Below are 25577 nucleotides of genomic sequence, written 5' to 3'. Positions count from 1 at the left end.
ACTATCCTTTAACCCCAGAGCTTTTCTGCTTTGTCAGAAAGATGAATGGCAAAACCTGGCTTCTAAATCTTATTCTTATCTTCTTGCTGACATCGCAGATTATACTTTTGTGGCTGCTTACTGATGCTGCCAGTAGGTCTCTTTATTCCTCCTTCAACAAACATTTATTAATGCATACTATTTTATGTGCCAGACTATTCCAGGCTCTGTGGATCCCTCCCCTCAGTTTCTGCCTAGAGGGAGAGACTAGTACTGGGACAGAGGCTGAGAGATTATAGGATTGTGTCACCCAAGCAGGACAGAAGTCTGCAAAAGAGCTCTATCAGAGCACACAGCAGGATTGTATAACCCAAATATGGGAGTGAGGCTTCCTGGAGGAGATATCTCTAAGCTAAGTCTTAAGGGTTAATAGGAATTAAGCTGATGGAGAAGAGGTAAAGGAATTCCATGCAAAAGAAGCAACTCGAACAAAGACTAAAAATGAGAGAGAGCATAGCGTATTGGAGGAACTGCAAGTGATTCAGTGTGGCTGAAGCTCAAATTCAAGATGGAAAGTGGAAAGAGATGGTGCTGGGAAGACATAAATGTACCAGATCACAAAGGACCTTGCCTGCTATGTAACGCGAGTTTGAACATGAGTTGGATGTGGAGGAGTAGTGGATGACTCAGGTTTCTTGCTTGGATCACTGATGGATGGTGGGGACATAGAGAACGATGTCAGAGGAGTAGCTTTGGCAGGATGATAATGGTGTATTTATGTTCTGACATATTGAGTGTAGACACGTCTTGAAGGCAATTGCATGAGTCTGGAGATCAGAAGAGAAGTCATTCAAGATAGTGAACTTGGGAGTTGTCAATACATAGCATAAATCCCTGGGTAGGAATAAACCTACTTTGGGAGACTGTATAGAATGAGAAGAGACAAAGTTGAGAATGAAGCCCAAAGGGCTGAGTCAGTGCGAGAAGAGGACTCTGCAAAAGAGAATGAGAAGGCGCCAAGAGAGGGCTAGGAAGGAAACCAAGAAAATCTTGTGTCACAAGGCCATGGAAAAAGAAGTTTTAAGAAGAAAGGATTGAACCAACAATTTGAAATACATCAGAAAAGACAAGTAAATTAAGGCATGAGTTAATCAACAAGGAGATGACTACTATAACCAAAACTATTGCTCAGTAGCTGAGAGAATGATGATTAACATGTTTGAGCATCTGCTTGGTTTGTCAGGCACTGCACTAGAAACATGTCACCATCTTTAAATTGCACATCAGCAATTTACCCATGGAGTCAGTAGGCTTGGACAGATTAAGTTCTCATTAGATCTAAGTGATGTCAAAGGCTCTTGAACACTCCACCTTAAGAGGATGGGAATCAGGAAAGAAGATACTGGCACAGCAGAATTTGTAAATTGTGTCTTACTTTTCATCTCTATGCTCTATTACCAATTGACAAGGTAAATTATGTTGACTATAATCACAAATTCTCTAATTCTTATACATTAACATATCAAAATGAATGGCTAAGTGTATTGAATGGAATTTGCATTATCCATACCACTAGGAGAGACATTCTAAACATTTAATGACTGGCCAGGCACAGGCAGGGACCAATCTGAAAGAATGCCCCAGCACTGGAGCCGATCCTGGAGGCCCCCTGCTGTGCCATGCGGTGTCCAGTTGCTGAGTGGTGGGGACTTACAGGAAAGGAGGAAAGGGCAACAGTTATTATTAGTGTGGAAGTATTCCAATGTTTTAAAAACCAGTGTGGCCATTTTGTGCATATCAGCTCAATGTTAACCTAGATCACTTTGCATGTGTGTGTCTGTATGTGTGTGTGGGTGGGGGGTATGTTTTTGTTTCTGGTTAATTTTCTTTTAATTGAAATATAGTTGATTTACAATGTTTCAGGAGTACAGCAAAGTGATTTCTATGTTCTTTTTCAGATTCTTTTCCATTATAAGTTACTCTAAGCTATCGAATATAGTTCCCTGGGCTATACAGCAGGTCCTTGTTGCTTATCCACTTTACATATACTAGTGAGCATCTGTTAACGTTGTTGTCGTTCATTCACTAAGTCGTGTCCGCCTCTTTGTGACCCCATCGACCGCTTCCCTGTCCCTCACCATCTCCCAGAGTTTGTCATGTCCATTAAATCTGTTAATACCAAATTCCTAATCTATCCCTACCCCGCTTCCTGGATATCACTTATATATTGTACTTACTTATAGTACATACATGGGGAGAAAGTATTTTATGCTTTAATTCCACAACTTTCCCTAAATGGGAAGAATGTTTTTTAAAAAAGCGGAATTAATTTCAAGTAGTGTTAACCTGGTAAAGTGACAGTGATCCTTAGTGGGTGAGAGGAGGCAGAAGCCCTCACAGGACTGTTTGTGTGCAGAGAATTTCTGTCATACACTTCTACTTTACACTGATAAACTCCTGCTTCTTCCTCAGTGGCATCGTGGATTAGGAGCCGAGAATGAAATGAAGACTGTGAAATCTTCGTCTTCCTCTGGAACTGCGGTAGGCCCCTCCCCCATTCAATAGTGCCATTGTGGGTGATTTGAAGAAGCAGATCAAAGGCTCGAGATCTGGGGGGCTGGAACAGCCATGTCACGGTGAGTGGAACCTTGAGGTCAGAGTAGCCAACCCTCACTATGCAGGACAGGTCAAAGGTGTTGGTTAATTTCACTTGTGGTAGACGGCTCATCAGACTAACTTGTAAACTTGACTCTGTGGGCAGAAACACAAAACACGATTCCTAACATGTTTATCAAATCAAGGTACAGTGCTTCTAAGTTTTCCTAGTCATTACCTCTTCACACTGAACCATGTGTTCATACACTGGGAGTATCAAATATTTGGGGCTAGAAATTGATTCACAGTACAGGCCGTCCTGAATTCTGACCTCAGTTTTCTAAAGTTGACCCTCTTGTAAGAGTGTTCTCAGCAGAGACAACAAACAGGCAGTGTTTCCCCAGTCCACTGCTTAGACAGCTGCTACTGAGGGGGTGGGGCGCGCCCCAGCCCTGCTGGCCGGCCTCCTTCCCTTACCCTACTGCTGGGCGCGCTATCCCTGTTCTACACTTGCAAGGGAGATTCCGCAATCCCAGGCTGCAGCTATCAGAAGCCTGAAGGTATGAGGGTCCGCTTCGCTTGGCATATCTCTTTCCTAAGTCTACTCCAAATGATACGATTTTGTTCTTAGCCTTGAATAACAACAATAAGTTGCACCCTAAAGACCATCTTTATAAAAATGAGTAAACTTTAGAGACCAGTTGGCAGACATGGTAACCAGAGACTCTGCTCTGTATTCTGGGGTATACGTACTGTAACTAGAGGATTCAGGATGACATGCAATCAAATTCCACGGCATCCCACTACAGAAGGAAGATACTGATGATATGCAAGTTCAGCAAAGGCTTTCCCTGACACTTACCAAGGGGCTTTACAGTGATCGACAACTTCTGAGTCCAGCTCTGGTTTCTGGCCTGGCTCCCGGTCCTCTCAGACACTCTGCACTCGTACATGCCACTGTCTGTGAGGGTGGTGGAGGCAATCTCAAGTTGGAAGGTGGCCCAGTCCATTTTCTCCAGCCTTGCATTTCTGAGGTTATCGAGTTCTGCATAGGAAGCACCCAGCTTCACGGTGCCATCCTGCTCCATGCCAGCCACAAACACCGGCTGTGTCTGGTTTTGTGGGACATGCCACCAGGCCACAGTCAGGAGATTCTCAGCTCCATCTGCCTTGCAGAGAAGGGTTAATGCCTCTCCTTCCCACACTGCTTGCTGCCGGTTCTTGGTAGACACGACCACATTTCTTGCTGTGGATTACAGGTTTTAGAAGAAAAAGATATTTCGAGTAAATGAAAAGTTTTCTAAAAAACAGTGAACTCTCATTAATTAAGACTTGACTACTTTGTGACAAATCCAATCAAATTGTTCACTCTTGCACCATCCCCCAGAATAAAAGATTTAATCAACACTTAAATAGTAGAAATGGCAGAAAGAACACCAGAAGAACTAATTTACATGTAAACAATTTACAGTTTGCCCTAAGTTTTAGTGATTTGTTCCTTAGGCACATCTAGTTGGGAAAACACATGGTATTATTTTGTTAAATTAATTAGAGTTGGTGTATGAGACTGAAAGTAATGAAGCTGTGTTTATTTCAATGTTTAGTTTTCTAGAATTCAGACTTTCACAGTTAAAAATGACCTTCCTCTCCTTACTTATCTTTCCCTAATTAGTATGTATCTGAACAGTGAAGAAGTACTGTTAATTATATTTCTGTTCAAAATACTGCCATTAAAAAGCAATTACTTGAAGAGGGCGTGGAGAAAAGAGAATCCTCTTACACTGGTGGTAGGAATATAAATTGATACAGACCCTATGGAGAACAGTATGGAGGTTCCTTAAAAACTGAAAATAGAACTACTGTATGACTCAGAAATCCCACTCCTGGGCACATACCAGAGAAAACCATAATTACAAAAGATACATGCACCCCAATGCTCATTGCAGCACCATTTACAACAGGCAAGACATGGAAGCAACCTAAATGTCCATTAACAGAGAAATGGGTGAAGCACATGTGGCACATATATACAACGTAATGTCACTCAGCCATAAAAAGGAATGAAATTGTGCCACTTGCCGAGACTTGGATGGACCCAGAGCTGTCATACAGAATGAAGAAAGTCAGAAGTTGAAAAACAAATACTGTGTATTAATGCATATACGTGGAGTCTAGAAAAATAGTACAGATGAATCTATTTGCAAAGCAGAAACAAACACACATATGTAGAGAACAAGCATATGGACACCAAGAGGGGATACAAGGGGTAGGATGAATTGGGAGACTGGGATTGACATATATACTCTGCTATGTATAAAACAGATAACTAACAAGGACCTCTGTTGGGGCACAGAGAACTCTACTCAATGCTCCGTGGTGACAAAAGGGGTTATGTGTATATGTATAGCTGGTTAGCTTTTCTGATTATTAGCTTTTCTGCTAATATGCTAATATGTATATATATATGTATATGTATAGCTGATTAGCTTTTCTGTTAATTAGCAGAAATTAGCACAAAATTGTAAAGCAACTAAACTCCAATAAAAAAATTTTTTTAATTAAAAATGTCTTATTTTAAAAAATTATTTGGGGGAAAATGTATGTATATATAAATATATATACTACAAATACAGATATACTTCCCCCTTAAGTATTTTTAAAATATATATATATACACACACCTATACACACACACATATATATACATTTCTTTTTTTCAAATCATATATTCACTCATATATATTGTTGGTTGAAGGGACATCCTTCCTATACCTGAACTACAGTGTAAAACAGTAAATGTAAGTCCGGCTCCCAGATGGAAAATTCAAGATGATCAGAAATGTGGACTTCCTTTCAACAGATACTTCCTGTGCGAGGCCTTGTCCTGGGTGCTTTGCGGGCAATGCAAAGATCCCTCAAGCTCATGCATCCTAGGCAGCCCAGCCTCAAGCTTAAGGCCAAGGTCCCTGGAGTTATTATAGAATTACCCTGGACAACAAAGTGAACCTCTCTGAGCCTCAATTTCCTTTCCTGTAAAGGAAAGGGGGTAATAATAGCACCTCACTTTTGCACTGTGAGAAGACTAAGTGAATGGCACGTGCAAAGGGCTTACCTGGCTGGCAAGGAAAAGTTCCCAGCAAAAGACAGCTACTAGCATTAGTGTGTAGTGACAGTCCCTTCGTGAGAGCAGAGGTGTTCAAAGTCAGAAAAGGAAAATTAAAAGATTTTTAAAAATTTTATATTTTCTAGACTCGTGGGATCTTAGTTCCCTGATCAGGGATAAACTGGGCCCTCAGCAGTGAGAGCATGGAGTCCTAATCACTGAACCACCAGGGAATTTCCAGGAAAACAAAACAGAACTGGCATTTGAAATCTTAATAGGATCTAAATGAATTTGCAAACTGATCTTCTCTGCTGAAGAAGAATTCTGTCTTTAACAGCTTTATGGATGAACATATGTTACCAAGACAGAAAGAAGGCTAATGTCCACAAATAGATTAATATATATCTACCTATTATATATATATGTATATAACATAACATATATTTATATAAAACTTGCTTCCAAATTTGGGGTATTAGAGGCATTATTACACTTTTTTTTTTTTTGAAGTTAAAAATAGACTCATAACTAAAGTTTCAAAATTATAGGGGAAATTGTTAGTCATAATCTTACTATTCAAATATAACCATTATGATAGGTTTGGAGCAGTTTCAGTTTTTTAAAAAAAACTGTGGTTTCCTTACTTTATTGTGGTCATTGCTGTCTCCGAGTCAGAAGTGACACACTCACCAGGCATGGGTGAGGCGCGCCTGCATAGTGGTAGGGAAGTACCCTCTGCTGTTTAAAACATTCACGGGATGATGAAACTGCTCATACTCAAGTAATGGTTTGAGTTTCAAAACCAAGTGCTCAATAGGGTCTTTAATAAATCTGCTACTAACTTTTTCTGTTTTTCCATAAAAAGAAACAGGTTGGACTCCAGCCTGCACAGAGTATTATTTTCGGCTTGGGCAGACCACCTACTTGATAGGCGTGTGATCTGTGTGCCCCAAAGCACACCTTTTGGTCCCTCTGGCACAGATTCCTATGTCCTGAGTTTATGAAAGGTTTACAGTTCTGCTCCAGTGGAGATGGATACACAAGGTTGAGATTTAGCTCTGTGTAAATATGTAAACACGCCTACATAGTTTTTTCTGAATCCTAACAAGAAAGACCAAATGTTTAGTGTAAAAACTAACACCAACACACTTCCTGGCTCGCCAATCTAGGCCAAAGCTGTGCATCTCCACTCCAAGCAAATGGGGTGATGGAGAAGAGCATGGAAGTGTTTGTGTCTATGGAGATGCCTCCAATAAGCGAGTACAACAAGGACATCTTCATTTTGGGTTTGTTATTTATTTTTTTGGTTTTTGCTTTGGGGCAATTCATCTTCCTAGACTTTGAATTTAATACTCAGCCCAGAAAATCATAGTATTGCTTGTGGATTTATCAGTTTTCTCTCCACACAAAAAGAACTGATTATTCAAACATGCTTAAGGTCATGCAGCCTTCAGAAACTTAACAGGAGCTGGATGGCCTTCCAGATAATCAGACCCAGCCTATCTGGGTCAGATAGGCATCTCACCACATCACAGCAACATGTAGGCAATAGAGTCTGCCCACTCTTGCTGCTTCTTTTCTTACTCTGTGTCATGGGTGGATGCAGAATTAAGACTAAGTATTGTTCCCTGTATCAGGTTAAGAACACAGAGAACTGATGAAAGACACCTGAAAGATGTTGAAAAAGTAGAGGGGGTAATGTGGGTGTTTATTTCTCAGGAAAGAGGCAAGTATAAGCTCTTTTCCCTTAATCAACTCAAAATACACACACACACAAGGAGACAGGGGCTTCATGAATGCAGGTATTCTCGGCTGAAAGAAAACCCAACACACCAATCAGAAATAATAGCAAATAGAATCAAGAATCTAAGATGGCAAGAAGGGACTTAAAGACAGTGAAATTAGATTATCTTACAACTGAGGAAGCTGAGAATTAGTGAAGTGAAGTACATGGAGTGTTCATGGTCACAGCCTGTTTATTGGCTCAGGAGTAGGACTCAGGTCTTCAGCTATATGGGTGCGTGCTCAATCACTTTAGTTGTGTCCAACTCTTTGTGACCCCATGGACTGTAGCCCACCAGGCTCCTCTGTCCATGGGATTTTCAGAGAAGAATACTAGAGTGGCTTGCCATTTCCTCCTATAGGGGATCTTCCCAACCCAGGGATCAAACCTGAGTCTCCTGGGTTTCCTGCACTGCAGACGGATTCTTTACCCACTAAACCACCTGGGAAGCTCCCAGGTTTTCAGCTAGTTTGGGTGCTTCCCTTTATTCCACTCCACCTCAGAGTGACCTGATTGATACCTGACTTCAGGAGACCTCCCGTGTCCATGAAGGTATCCAGTACTCAAAAAGGAGGACATCAAAATGCAGCCCAACCGTGTCTGGCCCCGAATTCACATACCTGCTTGTTTCCAAAGGCGCACAAAGCTGTCTGGTGATTGTTTTTTCTGAAGCACCTGCCAGGAGCCCATCTGAGCTCTTGTCACCTCTGCCACTACACATCTGTATGCACCTTCATTCTCTGGGCCCACAGAGAAGATCTTGAGAGAGAAAGACTTGGGGCTTAACTTTGAAACCTGGAGCTGTCCTTGACTTGCTCTTTCTTGGTAATCTTTCTTCAGATCCAGAACTCCGCCAGCATCAATGTGGGCCATTTCAACATCATTGAAGAACCAAGTGGCCTGAAGGTGTGGGTCCTGGCCACCGCCCATGACCAGGCAAACCAGTTCTAAGGATTTTCCTTCATGTACTGTGCTCTCAGCTCTAATGTTGACTTGAAAATCTCTCACTAGGAAACAAAAGCAAGGCAGATATTTAGAGAGGTCACTGCACCTATCCCTTTAATACCAGAGAGCGATGCTATCTCCTATCAGGATAGTACAGGGATTGAATTTAATGTGGGGGATCAGAGATGCCAAAGAAATGCCTAGAATCAAAATGCCCTTGACTATTTTTTAAATTATCTAGAAAGAACAACACATGTGATTTTCTAAATGCAATACTATTAAGCAAGATGAATGCATGGATGTGTAAAGTACATAGTAATGTATCTTTTAAAATAAAATATTTTATACTATGTTGAACTGATGTAAATTGTGATTTCTTGCTCTCATTTTTGGCTGAGAATATCCAGTGGAATTTTCCTAAGTTAAAAGCATATGTGATATATGGCAAATCCACAGCTAACATCGCACTTAATAGTGGAAAACGGAAAGCTTTTCATCTAATATCAAGAATAAGACAAGGATGATCACTCTCACCACTTCTATTCAACATGGTATTGGAAGTCGTAGCCAGAGCAATTAGACAGAAAAAGAAATTAAAAGCATCTACATTGGAAAAAAAGAAAGACTCACTGTTGGCAGATGACATGTTCTTACATATAGGAACCAAAAGAAAAAAAGAAAAAACCCACCAAACTCCACCAAGAAGCTGTTAAACTAATAAAGAATTTAAGAAAAGCTGCAGCGTACAAAATCAACACATGAAAAAAATCAGTTGCAGCTCTATACATTAACAGTAAACTATCAAAAAAAAATTCAGAAAATAATCCCATTTACAATAGTATCAAAAAGAAGAAAATACTTAAGGATAAATTTAACCAAGAGGTGAAAGAGATGTACAATGAAAACTGTAGAACACTGACGAAAGAAACTGAAGATGAAAGAAATAAATGAAAAGATACCCCATGTTCATGGGTTAGAAAAATTAATATTATTAAAATGCTCATATCACCCAAAGCAATCTACAGATTCATTGCAATCCCTGTCAAAATTCTAATAGCATTTTGAAATAGATAAAAACAATTCTGAAATTCATATAGAACCACAAAAGACCTTGACTGGCCAAAGAATTTTGAGCAAGAGCTGTAGGCTTCACATTACCTGTTTTCAAAATGCATTACAAAGCTACAGTAATCAAAACTATGATACTGGCATAAAGACATATAAACCAATGAAACAGGATAGAGAACCCAGAAATAAATTCATGAATCTTTGTCAATTAATCTTCAATAAGGGTGCCAAGAACACACAACAGGGAAAAGATAGTCTCTTCAATAAATGGTGTTGAACCAACTGGATATCCATATGCAGAAGAATAAAGCTGGACCCCTATCTCACAGCATATTAAAAAAAATAAACTCAAAATGAATGGAAGATTTAAACCCAAGACCTGAAATTGAAAAACTACTAGAAGAAAATAAAAAGGGGGACTTCCTTGGTGGTCCAGTGGTTCAGGCTCTGTGCTTCTACTGCAGGGGGCATGGGTTCGACCCCTGGTCAGGGAGCTAAGATCCCACATGTCATGCAACATGGCCAAAGGAAAAAAGAAAAGAAAATAGAAGGAAAACCTTCCTGACATTAGTTTGGGCCATGATTTTCTGGATATGACCCCAGAGGCACAGGCAACAAAAGCAAAAATAGACAAGTAGAATTGCATCAAAGCAAAAAGATTCTGTACACAAAAGAAACAATCAGCAGAGTGAGGAGACAATCTATAAAATGGGAGAAATTATTTGCAAACCATGTATTCAAAAAGAGGTTGCTATTCAAAATGTATAAGAAACTCATACACATTAATAGCAAAAAATTCCAAATAAGTTGACATAAAAATGAAAAAGGATCTGACTAGATATTCTCAAAAGAAGACATATAAATGGCTAAAAATATGGAAAGGAAGATGCTTATCACTAATCACCAGGGAAATGCAAATTGAAGCCACAAGATATCACGTCACATCTGTTAGAATGGCTGTCATCAAGAGACAAAAGATAGCAAGTGTTGGTGAGGATGGAGAAGAAAAAAGAACCTTTGTATACTGTTAGTAGGAATGTAAATTGGTATGATCATTATTGAAAACGGTGTGGAGGTTCCTCAAAAACTAAAAGTAGAACTACCACATAACCCAGCAATCCCCACGTCAGGGTACATATCCAAAGGAAACGACACGGTGTCTCAAAGAGATACTGCACTATGTTCATTACTCATAATATCCAAGATATGGAAACAACGCAAGTGACTGCCAAAGGATACATGGACGAAGAAAATGTATATATACACAATGGACTATTATTAAGCCATGAGAAAAAAGGAAATCTTACTGTTTTCAAAAACATGGATCAACCTGGAGGACATTTTGCTATGTGAAATAAGCCAGACACAGAAAGACTGTGGAAACGAAAAATGGTGACCACATGGAAGCAGAGAGTAGACCGGTGGTTGCCAGGGCTTGTGGGAGTGGGGTAAATGGGGAGACGTTGGTCAAAGAGTACACAGTTTCATTTATGCAGGATGAATAAGTTCTGGAGATCTAATGATTACAGTTAGTAATACTGTGTGGTGTTACCTGAAATTTGCTAAGAAAGTAGATCTTAAGTGTTACACATACACGACACACCATGTGAGCTAACGAACTTGATCATAGTCATTTCACAATGCAAACAGATATCAAAACACAGTACTGTACACCTTAAACATATCCAATTTTTTATTGATTTAAATAAATACATTTTAAAAATAAAGACTTTTACATTAAAAAAATTTTTTTCAAAGAAAGGGGGAAAAAAAAGCATATATGATGTGTCTCCACAGGACTCCCCGTGTATAATTTGGACATGTAACGTCATCAGGACAGTTTTTAATGGAACAGAATAATACTCCTCTTTAAGAAAAAAGAAGAAAGAAAACTTCAGTCAACCACCACTGGATCATTGCTGTTAGCATGAATGTTTATGGTTTTAGATCTCCTCCTAGTGGACCGAAGCTCATGTGGAGAGACCAGGAATTACAATGGAGGCTTCCTGCTTGCTCTGGTGAAAATGCCAATGGATCACGAAGAGTGACATTATTGCAAGGTAAAGGAGTCAGGCGAAGGGAGCACTGACAAGGCTTCACATTGGAAACTGGGGCTATTCTGAGGCACAAGTAACCGTGGAGAGAGGGCCTTGGACAGACACACCTGTCTTCAAACACCAGCTCCACTTCTCACCAGCTGAGCAAGCTTAGGCAGACCATTAGCTGGGGCTCTGGGTTGTGTTTTGAAAACCGGAATTTGACAACTTGCTCTGAGGCTGGTTGTTAGGACTACGTTAGATAATGCAGCTGAAGTGCTTACACAGAGCCTGGCAAAAATGGCAACAGAACTATTTCCCTGTATGGTCTGTGGAATCTACCTAAGAGTCAACAGATTTTATCCCATATAAAACCTCCCGTGGACATAGCCAGTGGACAGAGCCCCAAATGAATATCTTTCTTATTTATGCTCCAAAAATGACAAAAGCAAAATTTACCCAAACTTTCTAAATGATCTTGTTTTATATTCAACCAAAGATTTTAAAATAAAAATCGGGAGTTCCCTAGTGGTTCTGTGGTTAAGACTCCATCCCTGGTGGTCCTGTGATTAAGATTCCAGGCTTTCACTGCTGAGGGCACTGATTCAGTCCCTTGTTAGGAAGCCAAGATCCCGCAAGACATGGGGCACAGCCAAAAAAAGGGGAAAAAACCCAAACAAACAGAAAGATATCCCCCAAATACCCACCACTAGCATATTAATGAATTTCCTGAGAAGATAATTACCTGTCGGCTGGACCCTGAGAGTTGTTCGATCTGTTTGCTTTTTCGTGATGGAAGTCCAGGTTTCATCAGGATCCTGAATCCATTCAGATGCCTCACAGAACAGCTGACCTTGATCTGAAGGCTGGAGCCTCCCCATGGACAGCCTGAAGGTAGTGACCCCAAGCTTGTCGAGTCGCACGTCACCAGCTGCAAACCTCTCTGTAAACAAGGGCCCAGGGAGCAACGTAAAATCTTTGGAGAGGGAAATAATCTTGCTGGCTTGGCTTCCTTCTCCATCCTTCATCAGGTACCAGGTGATAGAGAGGTGGGTATGTTGAGCTGTGGCTTTGGACACCTCACAGGTAAGTTCCAACTGCTCACCTTCCTCCTTATTTAGAGTCTGGGGAGCCATGGCCACCGAGAGGGTATCTGGAATAACTGAACACAAAGGAATGATGGTAATTGACTTAGATCAATTAGAGGCTTAGTTAGACTAGCCTCTCTAGATGAAGGTGGTGGCCTGACCCTCCATCTGTAAAGTACATTCTTTGAGTTGCTTCCCATCAGCCGTATGCTTTACCTATTACCAACAGGAACATTGGCATCTAGTACATACAGTCTACGGAACCTGGCAAAGCTCTTGGTTCACTGTTATGTTTTTAGCACAGTCTGTAACCCATTTAGCTACTCAGACACAGAGGTTTTAAATGGGAAAAGCACAGGGAGCTAGAAGACCTATATTCTGATCCTATGTTTGTCCCTATTTGACTCCAGGAACTGGAACAAGTCACTTCACTTGTTTGGGCCTTCACCTGCTCCTTTATAAAACAAAGTTCTGAAATAATCTGTTATGATTTATCTTTCAGAGCCAAAATGCAACCCTTACCAAAGTTTTCATAACCATCCTATACCCTAACATTCTCTTCCTCCTCAAAGGAGATCACACAGCCTAAGTTTATGTGAAAGCAACATTTAGATTCAACAATGAATGTTTATTGAGCCTCTACTCAGTGCTAACCAGTGTGCTAGGGAGTGAAGTAAATGTTCTCTTACAGTGCTTGGGGTAAGATCAGAGATGGTCATATAAGAAGCCAATTACCACATAAACTGGGTGAGTGCTAATAACAGTGGTGTGAATAGAACATCAACAAGGAACAAAGATGGGAATACTGCCCACAACAGTCAGAACAGGTTTCACCGGAGAGGAAATGTTTAAACTGGGTTTGAAAGTATATGTAGGAGTTTGCTAGGCTGAAAAGGAAGTGATAAGATATTCTAGGCAAAGGGACAAAACAGTAATTTCAAATATGATCCTTGCCACATAGGAAAATACACTAGAGAATGGTAGTTTGAGAATAACTATTTCCACATTAATGACTTACTTCGTATGATATTCAGTACAGTTCCGTCACTCAGTCGTGTTATATATAAATGTATTATATCAATACCAGCTCTTCTATCAAGTTAATATTCTGCTTCCAAGAAGAGACATGAGAACTCTCAAAGCTTTGTCTGATGCTGTGTTATTATCAACCTATGGATAGCTGTGGGCAAGGCCTAGGAATACCACATCATATCTAACTCTTCATGACAAAGTTGATTGGGAAAATGAATTGAGAGTTTTAGAGAACATGAGATATCTATCTGTGACAAACTCCAAAATATCCAGAGGGGTTCATGGGCTCTTTTGCTAAAACGAACAGAACAATATAAAGCCATGTCACAGTGCAAGGCATTGTTATGATGGAGACTCTGGTTTGTCAGGGGCTGGCTAGCAAAGAAGCACACACAGCTTACCAGTAAGATTAGTCTTCGCACTGTAAGTCCCATAGTATTTTTCATCAGTGTTGGGTGTAAAACACTCATACTCGCCAGTATCCTTCATCTGGAGCTTGGAAATGTGCAAAAAGACTGAGTTACCCTGGACCCTCTCCACGTAGATTTCCCTACTTTTTACCCGGTTTGCATACACCACATAAGAGAAGGTGTCATCCATGGTGCTAATGATCTGGATTTCTTGTGTCGGGGCTGTCGGCAGGTAAACAGACCATTGGAAATGCTGCTCAGAAGGTCCTTGGTGGCCAGTTACATTGCAGCCAATGCTGACGGGGTAACCTTCAGCTCTGAACAGCGGTCCTTTCTGAACTGTTACTTCTCGCTGGCCAATGCTGAGCTTAGCTTGCAAGTAGGAGAAAGAAAAGGGAATAAAAATAGATTAGTGCTCCAGTTCCCAATGTGCCACATTATGTAGCTCCCTGTATTACAGTTCTAGAAAATGAGATCGCAGGTTATTAGCTATAATCAACTCAAATGTTCAATACCTTCTTCAGGGTGAGGAGCAGTGGAATGGCTTGATGAGTTAATTGTCCTTTTATAATTCTAACTTCTAGAGTAATCTCTAGTCTCTTAAAAAAGAATAGCTTCATCAGTGTAACATGACCACTTCTATAAAATACACCTACTTACCTAAGTGCACCTGAAGTAAATATGATGTATGATAATTCACCTTTTATATTATTTTATGGAAAAATTCTCAGTATACTTCCTCAAGCCTCTAATTCTTAGGTACCTGTCATCGAGCTGTCCTGACAGAAATGATTGCTGGAGAGACCGAGTCCATGGCACTGCCCTGGTGCTATGCCTTTTCCTGCTGGTTGGTTGGAACTATTTGTAGCTCCCGGCCAGGTCTGGTGCAAGATTAGCTAAACTTAGCATCTGAAGAAGCAGCAGTACTTCCTTTCTATACCATAGAGGGTTTTTCATTTTGTAATTTTTTAAAGAGCCACTACAGCTTTATTGAAAAGCTTCATAAAAGATGACTGTCAAGTCCAACAGGATCCGGGATCAGACTTAGTTTAGTTGCTCTCTTATTTAAAGCTTTCTGTTGGGATCACAGTGGAATGCTTCATGTTAGGACAAAGCTCAAGTATTAGATCTAAAGGAGAAAATATTATTTAGTGATAATATTTCTTTTGACATACACATTTTCAAAATCAAGACTTTTTAAGAAATTAAAGTGTATGTGTTTATTTCTTATGTTAATATTAAAGGCTGGTTTATTCTGTGTTATAGAAAGAACAATGAACAAGTGATAGAGATGCCACAAAGGTGAGCTAGGTCTTTCCCCGGGGCCTAGGGCCGAGGGGAAAGACATCAGAAGAGTCCAGCAGGGAGCAATTACTGGTATTACGGAATTACAGAGTAGAGTTCATAAGCAGGAATGGAAGAAGCAGAGCATCTGCTGAATTTTGTGAATCCACAAGGACAAAGAGTAAGGGAGACCAGATTGGAAAAAAAAGTGGGAGAAAGGAAAAATGACATTACAGAGACCATGGTAAGGTTACATATAGAAATTTTAGAATGAAAACAGTTCTGATAGGAGGGGACCTGCAAAAACAGGGAGAAAGTGTAACTGGTCACGATGCAGTCAACTAAAAATTGCATATGGATACAATCAATGCAAAACTGAAAACAAACATCCAATCAATCAACCAACTGTATACATTTCCAGTAATCATTTAAAATATACTAATTTATTCATAAATCCCAGTTAAATATGATACATATACATTAGGCTTTTTTTTTGTAATAAGCACTTAGGAATAGAAGTTAGAAAATATGAGAAAAAATTTTGTTACTTTAATTTTTTTCAAAACAGGACTTTTTATTGAAGTATAGTTGATTTACAATGTTGTGTTAGTTTTAGGTGTACAGCAAAGTGATTCAGTTATACATACTTATATATCTATTCTTTTTCAAATTCTTTTCCATTATATGTTATTACAGGATATTGAGTATAGTTCCCTATGCCATACAGTAGTCAAATTTTTAAATATTATTTACCAAAAAATTATTCTACAGAGGCAATGTGAAACATTGTCAGCAATGCTAGCCAGTCTTAGGCATACATCTTAAAGATATGTGAGCACTGCACCAGCCTACACATGGGAAAGCATCCACAGCAGCACAGTTCATTGCAGCCCCAAACTGGAGACAGCCTATAGGTCCATCAGCAGTAGAACAGGCAGGCCGTGGTACAGTCATAAAACGGAATCTTATACAGAAATGAAAGTAAGTGAATTGCAGCTGGCTGCAGAAACATGGATCCCTGTGTTTAAGGAAAGATGCTGAACACTTAGAATCTTTTTGACTATATACAAAATGAATATAAAATTTAAAGAAAGGCAAAAAAACCCCACACTGTATTGTTTAGTGATGCAAACAAAAGAAATTAAACCTTTTTTTTTTTTTTTTTTTAAAAAAAGCTAAGAAGTAGTAATCATGGAAGTCAGTAAAGTGATTGTGTGTGTATCTGGTGGGGCATACAGCAAGGTAGATGGGTGATTCCAGGGTCCTAGCGATGTTCTATTTCTTCTCCTGCATAGCGATTACATGGTTTTTACTTTTTATTTATTAAATTTCATTGCTGTGTTTTATTAGCTTTCCTTTTTAATTAATTAAGTTTTGGCTGTGTTGGGTCTCGTTGCTACAAGCAGGCTTTCTCCACTTGCGGTGAGCGGGGGCTAATCTTTCATTGCGGTGTGAGAGCTTCTCCTTGCGGTGGCTTCTCTTGTTGCCAAGCAGGGGCTCCAGAGCACAGGTTCGGTCGCTGTGGCACGTGGGCTTAGCTGCCCTTGCAGCACATGGAATCTTCCCCAGCAAGAGATCGAACCCGTGTCCCCTGCCTTGGCAGGTGGATTCTTAGCCACTGGACTACCAGGGAAGTCCCTTTTCTTATGTGTTATATCTGCACAGTAGAAATGTTTTAAAAAATATGATTTCTGAGGTTCCACTGATACGTTTATGTCAGGGGATGTTTCCACAATATTATTTTTTGTGCCTAGGCAGCATTTACTCCAGATTTTTTATGACTTTTCAGAGAGATGGGTACATTTGAAACATTTTATTGTGAAAAGTAGTACTTTATTTTCTTCTGCTTCAGTTGCTAATTCAATTAATATTTATCTAACCACTTATAGTATTTCTGATGCTTCAAGGACTAAGATATGAAGATGAGTTTAGGATAGTCTCTGACTTCTCGATTTTACAATTTAGTCAAGTAGGGTGGTTGTCATCTCTCCTGGAAAGATATATGATAAAACTTCTTTGAGGAATTTGAAGGAAGGAGAGATTACATTTTAGAGGAGGAAAATAGGTAAGGTGTATGGAAGAGATAGTATTAAAAATGGACCTTGGAGAAGGTTATGGCAATTTAAGTGGAGAGAAAGGGTATTTTTCAGTGAAGGAGACTTCATGAAAAGACTGTATAAGTAGTAATCAAAAGAATTGTTCAGGAAATAGGGAGTAATCAGTTGGATTCGGGGGTGGGTTACACAAAGATTAATAGAAAGAGGTAAGATTGGGCAGAAATTTTGAGTCCAAAGCATGAAGGGCTTAACTGGCATGTTTAAAAGTTTGGGCTTGATTGATAGGCAATGGGGAACCCACAGGAAGTGTTATAAAATTCTTAGTAAAATTAACCTGATGGTGTGTAGGATGATGGAGTTAGAAGTAGATATCAGATAATTACAGAAGCTCAGGAGATAAGTGATGAAGGCAGTAGAAATGGAAAGAAAGGAGCTATAATTTGAGAGCCACTGTGGAGATAAATCTATAGAGTTTTTCAGCGTCTTAGATGCTTGGAAGTTAAAGAGGTGGATGGAAGACAAGAGGAAATCAAAGATGATACCAGATTTTGTAAGGGTGACTGGGAGTAACAGTACTATTAACAGGAATAAGGCTATCAGGAAGAAGTACTATTGTGCGTTCAAGGGTGAAGGAGAAGATAAAGAATTTAATCTTGGAAACACTAAATTAGAGTGCTATGGAATAAACAAGGAAATCCAGCAATTATTTAGAAATATTATTAAAATATATGTCAATATCTGTATCTTTTTCTATACTTTAAAATATACTCTTTGAAAATATTTGTCATCTAGTTATCTTAAGAACTCTGTGATATTCCCGTATTTAGCAATGTCAAAGTTGTAAATGGTGGAGCCAGACTTGAACTTGGATCTACCAATGTCAAATTCCTGACTGTCTCCATTGCTTCCTCACTGCTTCCTGTAAACACTTGTTTGTAACTAGGGAGAGTTCTGGGTTGTAGATGCTGATTAAGTCATTTACACGTTAAGTAGTGGAAAATGTTAGGGGATATAAGAAGAGAGCTAAAGAGAGATTATTAGAGGATCTCTCTATTTAGGAAATAAGATGAGAAATGCATGCTACAGAAAGAAGAATCAGGGAGGTGGGAGGGTAGCCAGTACACTGCAGCTTGAAAACCAAAGGAGCAAAAAGTTCCAAGAAGAAAGAGCTTGTCAGCACTGCTGAATGCTGCTGAGAGGGTAAGGATTCGAAAGGCAGAGAAGTGTCCTTTTAGTTTGATGATGAGGATGTCAGTGGTGATCTTTGTAAAAGAGATTTCAAGAGAGCAGAAGCAGAGCATTTCAAGGGTAAGAAGCAACTACAAGAAGCTTAAACTAAACTACTTCAAGAAGTTTCATGTAGAAGGGAAAGAGAAAAATAGGGTGGTAGTTAGAAAGAGCAGCTCAATGGGGCAGAGCAGTGAGGACAGATGGACACGGGTGCCTCTGCATGTTTATGGGCAGAGGAGCTGCCGAGGGGAGAGATGGATGAAGCCAGAGAGATGATGATGAATGCAGTAAGGTCTTAGTGGAAGCATGAGGTCAAGAACTTGTTTGGGAGAGTACCACTTTCTCAGAAAAGTGAAAGAGACAATGTGAAGGATTAATAGGCATTATGGAGGTACAAAGGAATGATGGACAGAGGCCAGTTCAAATGGTCATGCATGGGGAATCATACACTTGAAGCATCTTATTATAAATCTATTTTCTGTGGGATGTTGCACATATCTCTCCTCCAAAAGAGGAAAATACCTTAGAGGACTGGCCTGTTGCTTTCTGTTTTAATGGACAGATGGTTAGGCACCTCTGGACAGCAGATTCTTGCTGACTGATGCACACACAGCTTAACAATGACATACTGCATCAGAGTCACACTTTTGATACATGAAGAATTTCCTGATGGTATTGGTTTTTTTTCAAAAACATCACTGGCATTGCCAAATTTTCTATTTCAGTGTTATTTGAATTGAAGTTATTTGATTGAACTATATAAAATGGTCCACACCTGACCATTTTTGATATACAAAAACAGCAACTTCAAATACTTCCACCTTATACAAAACCTAGCTGGAGAACATCAAACACAACAAACAACTTCTCTTTCTTTACCCATACAAAATCTCTGCATGCTTGGAGGCTGAAAGCGTTTTCATCCATAATTTAGTGGATTTTTTTTTTTTTTTTCATGAATACAGTCGTAGTAGGACAAACAGTATGTCCTCCCCAGGACCCTCCCAAGTTAATGACTTTTATTTGTAGGGCAGCTAGTTAGGGTGAGTGGTGACAGACCAAGAGGAGAAAGCTAAGTCCAAGGACTCATTTATCCATGACTTTAACCTCATCTGGGCCCATATTCTAACAGGATTCATCAGTCTCTACATATTTTTTTGAACTTTTAATTTTATATTGGGTTATAGCCAGTTAAACAATGTTGTGATAGGTTCAGGTGAATAGTGAAGGGACTCAGTCATACATATACATTTACATATTTATTTTTTAAAATTAATTAGGACAAGGTAAACATTTGCTAAACAATGCAAGTGCTCAACTGATCATCCATCGTTTAGTGTATTTCCTTAATTTCTCCCTTTGTATTTGTAATGACAAATAGCAGGCTTGCAACATCTTTTTCAAGTTACTTTCTGATTAATGTGTTTTTATACAAAATTATATGTGGCTCTATACAAAATTAGTATTTATGGAATCTAAATTTAGAAGAAATAAATGTATAACGCAGTTCAGGTAATGGTTCAAATGAACTAGGGAAAGCCTGGCAGCTTCCCCTTTTTGAACCTTGGTTACTTTCCTTTTCCCAGGCCTTCCAGACCGCTCACCCCCCATCGCCAACCCCCCCCCGAAAAAAAAAAAAAGACACAAAATTTGCAACCGTCTGACTTGTTGCACAACGTAAGCCCAGTTTCCCCATACACAAGCCAAAACACAGTTCAGAGACACAAGGCACAGACACTTGAGAATCACACTCAGATACCCAAATAAGACAAGTAGGAACATGGCAGGCAAGTCCCCAGAGGACCCCAACAGTCTCCTGGTCATCAGTGCCTGCAAAGCCAGTCTGGTGGGCAGCAATTAACCAGCAACTGCTCCCAGTAACTTCGCCTTCAGGCCCCATATCTGACCTTCACCTCTCACTACCCAATGTCCTTTGAGACACGAGCCCAGTTCAATTCAAGCCAAGGGTTTCTTAAGTGCCCCTTTGAGCTGAATGCAGCACCCTTTTTGTCTATTAGCCACAGCCTTGGTTACTCTGATTCTAAGCTCTTTTCGTTCCCCTGTTGTCAGAATTCCTTCACTAATTCCATCTAGTCACTCTAAAGCAGAAGTTTTAAACCTGAGTCCACTTGGGGGATTAAAGAGTTCGTAAACTTGGGTGGAAAAACACCCTACATCTTTATGTAGGGTTTCATCTTTATGTTAGGTTTTCACTAACCTTTATGGAAATTCAGTATTTTCTTCAGCTATGAAGGTAGACAACAAACCATAGATATTTTCACATCACATCTATTGCAGAGTCTTGAAATATTGTTCACATTCATTACTAAATTGAAATTTGGGGGTTAATAGACCACCTCTAGATCTTATCATATAATGAATAAAGAAGAAAATAAATGACTACATTATGATTTACTTTAAAATATTTTGATAACTGCATTTCAATATGATTGTTTTTCCCTATAATCTTATATGTTTTAATTTATATATTTAAAAACTGTTCTGAGATGGGGGTGAAGATGAGCTTCACCAGATGCTAAACGAACCCATAGCACTAAAGAGTACTTGCTCCCTGTTCTGTCTGCTCTGAAACTATTTCATGCCCTTCCCAGTTCATCTGTTCTCCATCCACCCCCAAATTTCTACTTCCTCCACCCTGTTCAACCATGTACAAATGCCCCTAGGCTCATTGAGGCCCTTCCACATGCCCCTCAGCAGAGCCATGTGACTCTTCCTGCCCCCTTCTCAGCTTTACAGTAGTCAACGCCCACTTCAGCTCACAAGTGAAGTCAGAACCTTCTTTTAAGTTAGCCTAAAACTATTACATGCTCTCATAAGCCTTTCATCCAGCCACATCCCCAAGGTATATTAATCTAGACAAGCTCTTATCAGGCATCCCCTGTCAGTCTGAAGAGTTAAGCCTCATCCTATCTCCAGGAATCAGTTAGCCCAAGAAAATAAGGTGAAGGCAGGGCCAGCAAAACTGGCAGATCTAGCAACACACACAAATATAAAAACCTATGGGATCAGGTTCATGGGGCTCAACCAAGCATTGCACCACCTGGAATCAAGGTTGTCTAGGTAGCCAAGAACATCATCAAAAGTCAAAAATGATTGCCAGCACCAGAGACGCGTGCCATTGTTTTCCCTATAGAGACCAAACTGTCCCATTTTATCACCCTACAGTCTCTATTTGACTAGTTCCTGTGGCAACAGTAACATACAAAAGTATGACACTTACTCAGAAAGAGAAAAAATGATGCCACATGTGGGAAGCGTGCCATTTGGACCAATGTAGACCTTTCCTGGTGGTGTCACTGAAGTTGCTCAGACGCCGAGTGACAAATGCTGCGCTCTCACTACAAAGATAAAGAGGAAGCAATCGTGCGGTTTCCAGCCCACTGAGAAGCAGAGATGGCCTGCAAAGGGCAATACAGTTTGCTTTATATGGCTCTTTGATAATCATTCAAATTCGGTGTGAAAAGTTATCTTCATGGGCAGGTAATTATATATAGATACAAATAAGAAAAGATGACCTCCTTCTGGCTAAATATGCATAATTAGGTCATAATGAGGGAATTTAAGTAGACAGAATAAATAAAACAATCAAGAAGAAATTTTCTCTTCTTAGCCCTTACCTTGCCTCCCATCTTGGGAGAGGAAAGGGTTGAGAAAAGAGAGAAGCACAGGTGGAAAACAGGAACCCAGGGAAACATGAGGTGGCGGTGATGCTGGCATGTTCTCGAATCAGGCTGCCTGGGTGTGCACACAGACTCTGATTTTAGTAGTTGATCTTAGAAAAGTTAATTAACATTTCCTAACTCTCATCTACACAACAGAGATACTGTGTACGTCCCATAAGATTGCTGTGAGAATTGAATGAACTAATTCACTGAAAGTGCTCAGAACAACATCTAGTACATAGGAAGTGCCCAATGGATATCAAGGAACATTTAAGGGAATCTTCAGCTGCTCAGTGTGGACCTGGCCACTAAGAATGGCCCTGAATCCAGGCCAAATTAATCCTAGTACTCGAAGACAAGACTGTACAAGGGACAAGCTTACTAAGGATGTTAGTTCTCCAGACCAAGCCTCTATTTAGATACGTCAGGAATGGTCTGGTCTGCTTCAGGCCACAGTTACAGCAGATCCCTGCTCCATCCATCCACCAATCCATCCAACGATTATTTTTTTTAATCTTTTGGGTGCTGTGGCAGGTGCTGCACATACTGGGGTGGACAAAATGTTTCTTTTTGACCAACTCAATACAAAGTCTTTGTTCTCAGGAAGCTTCCACTTACTCAGATAACCACAAGGTAATTTTGCAAGCACAACAATAGTGGGGTACCTCAAGGGAGTCTGGGAAGTGAGTGGGTGGGAGGGAGGGTCAAGATCAGCTGGGTCACCTGAGGCAACCAGGGAGGAAGTGGGGGGCGCCGAGGTGCGCGGTTGGGGAGACAATCCAGCATGGATCGTGATGCATCAGCTGTGCCCTCTTGGAGTAAAGTTAGAGGCTGGTGTGAAGGGAGAAGGGTCTATGGAGGTGGGCTGGGACAGACCTGAGTTGGTCATGTACGCCAGGCCTAAGAAACTGGTCTTAACCTTATAGAAAAAGGAAGCTATTAAGACGTTGTTTGTTGGCTTGTTTTTTAAGTAGGAAAATGGCCTGGTCATGTTTTCCTTTTAAGCTGAGTACCAAGATGAGGAAGGGAGGCAAGGGCAGAAGCAGGAAGGCCAGATACAGCCTTTTGCAATTTTCTGTAGGAGCAATGGTAAGGGCCTGAATTAGGGCATTTAACATAAAGCCAGAGCTGGGAGAGATGATGAGGTCATGAATTACTTCACGGAGCACCTGCTTTAGGATAAGCACCTTACCAGGTGCCAGAGACACATATGGAAAAGTGTAGCCTCTGATCTTAGGAAATTTTGATGGTGGAGCCTGGTGCAGGTGAACAGGAAAGAAAGAAGAACATGACTGGCTATCACATAAGGTAAATTCTGGGAGGTCCACTAGGAGAAATACCGGTGGCAACGAGACATGGAGAGCTGAAGAAGAGAAAGAATGTATCTAATTTGAGGAGAATGGGAAGTCAGGAATCTTCAGGGAAAAGGTAGCATTTTATGATTTATTTTCCCAGGGGGAATTAGAGTAGAGTAGGGTAAGATTCTACAAGCTTTCATCTGGAAGCCTATAACTTAAAAAAAGTATTTATTTATTGGCCATGCCACACAGCACGTGGGATCCTAGTTCTCTGAATAGGGATCGAACCCCTGCCTCTTGTAGTGGAAGCATGGAATCTTAACTACTGGGCCACTGGGGAAGTCCTTGAAGCCTCTAACTTCTTTTTTAATTTTTTCTTTTCAAGTTTTTAAAAATTGAGATATAATTGACATATAACACTGTATTAGTTGAGCTTCCCTGGCGGCTCAGTCAGTAAAGAATCTGCCTACAGTGCAGAAGACCTAGGTTCAATCCCTGGGTCAGGAAGATCCCCTGAAAAGAAAATGGCAACTCACTTAAGTATTCTTGCCTGGGAAATCCCATGGACAGAGGAACCATGGTGTCGCAAGAGTTGGACACAGCTTAGCAACTAAACCACCACCCCCCCCCACCACCGCTGTGCTAGTTTTAGGTATACAACACAGTGCTCTCCCTTTGGTTTTATTCATTAGCAAGGACACCGAACAACAACAACCCTTCTCCATGTCAACCTACAAATGTTAACATCTTCAGTTAAAAGGCCCTGTCCTTTCCTTTATTTTGGGGGGCTCCAAAATCACTGCAGATGGTGACTGCAGCCATGAAATTAAAAGACGCTTACTCCTTGGAAGGAAAGTTACGACCAACCTAGATAGCATATTCAAAAGCAGAGACATTACTTTGCCAACAAAGGTCCGTCTAGTCAAAGCTATAGTTTTTCCAGTAGCCATGTATGGATGTGAGAGTTGGACTGTGAAGAAAGCTGAGTGCCAAAGAATTGATGCTTTTGAACTGTGGTGTTGGAGAAGACTCTTCAGAGTCCCTTGGACTGCAAGGAGATCCAACCAGTCCATTCTGAAGGAGATCAGCCCTGGGTGTACTTTGGAAGGAATGATGCTAAAGCTGAAACTCCAATACTTTGGCCACCTCATGCGAAGAGTTGACTCATTGGAAAAGACTCTGATGCTGGGAGGGATTGGGGGCAGGAGGAAAAGGGGAAGACAGAGGATGAGATGGCTGGATGGCATCACTGACTTGATGGATGTGAGTCTGAGTGAATTCCGGGAGTTGGTCATGGACAGGGAGGCCTGGCATGCTGCAATTCATGGGGTGGCAAAGAGTTGGACACGACTGAGTGACTCAACTGAACTGATGCAGTGCTTGGGGGATAAAAGAGGTAAAAAATGGGCCCTGCCCTCCAGGAAGTTGGAATCTAGTTTGCTAAAGAACTGTAGATAAGAAATGGTAGCCATGGAAGGCAGCCTGTGTTGGGTATCCATTTTATGACTCAGGCAGGACCACTGCAGGCAGGGGGCAGCCAGAGGTCATTCAGAAAAGGTTGGTTTATGTAGTTTATGTTAGGTCTTTGGAGATCTGGAATGATTCAAATAGGGAAGAGAGAAGAAAGGACGTTCCCTAGGGAGAAATGAAATGTACAAAGATACTGAAGCAGGAATATACAGGTTGCATTCAGGGAACAATTAAAGGGCAGCTTACCTGGAATGGTGATTTCAAACTACCTCTCCAGGTGGTTAACTATAGCATCAGTAGGGCTTGAAGTACAAGAATTTTTTCACCATTATAGTTGTAGAAGTCATGGGTTATCCCCTAGGCTCCAAAATTTACTGTATCAGTTAGCTATTGCTGCATAACAAATAGCAAGCTTTGGTGGGATACAATAATAGTACAGATTTTTGTTCACAAGCCTATGGATCAGCTGATGAGAGCTGGATGATCTAGGATGGCCTTAGCTTGGATCCCTCTCAC

At 40.4% G+C, this 25577-nt stretch overlaps 1 protein-coding gene across 2 annotated transcripts in view; it reads right to left on the bottom strand.

The window, feature by feature from the left end:
• The window catches only part of CD101 (CD101 molecule), a 37870-nt gene extending 15839 nt beyond the window's left edge, over positions 1 to 22031 (bottom strand). Inside the window, exons 1-6 of one of the 2 annotated variants that reach the window (XM_086392071.1) lie at positions 21852 to 22031; positions 14031 to 14411; positions 12255 to 12671; positions 8081 to 8467; positions 3437 to 3820; positions 2326 to 2730 (exon numbers count right to left, since the gene is read on the bottom strand). In XM_086392071.1, coding sequence (XP_086248197.1) covers positions 2326 to 2730; positions 3437 to 3820; positions 8081 to 8467; positions 12255 to 12671; positions 14031 to 14411; positions 21852 to 21894 — 2017 coding nt within the window. In that variant the 5' untranslated portion in view covers positions 21895 to 22031. Of the gene's footprint in view, positions 1 to 2325; positions 2731 to 3436; positions 3821 to 8080; positions 8468 to 12254; positions 12672 to 14030; positions 14412 to 14802; positions 14925 to 21851 lie in introns of those variants that run through there. The other variant, XM_086392072.1, reaches the window with a different exon arrangement.
• Positions 22032 to 25577: the final 3546 nt, after the last annotated feature.

The sequence above is a fragment of the Bos grunniens genome, chromosome 3, assembly GCF_055505025.1.
Source record: "Bos grunniens cultivar Pamir isolate PY7600 chromosome 3, Bosgru_T2T1.0, whole genome shotgun sequence".
In the NCBI taxonomy this organism is placed as follows: domain Eukaryota; kingdom Metazoa; phylum Chordata; class Mammalia; order Artiodactyla; family Bovidae; genus Bos; species Bos grunniens.
Note: the sequence above shows the minus strand (reverse complement) of the source record. Positions and strands in the feature narration are given on the sequence as shown.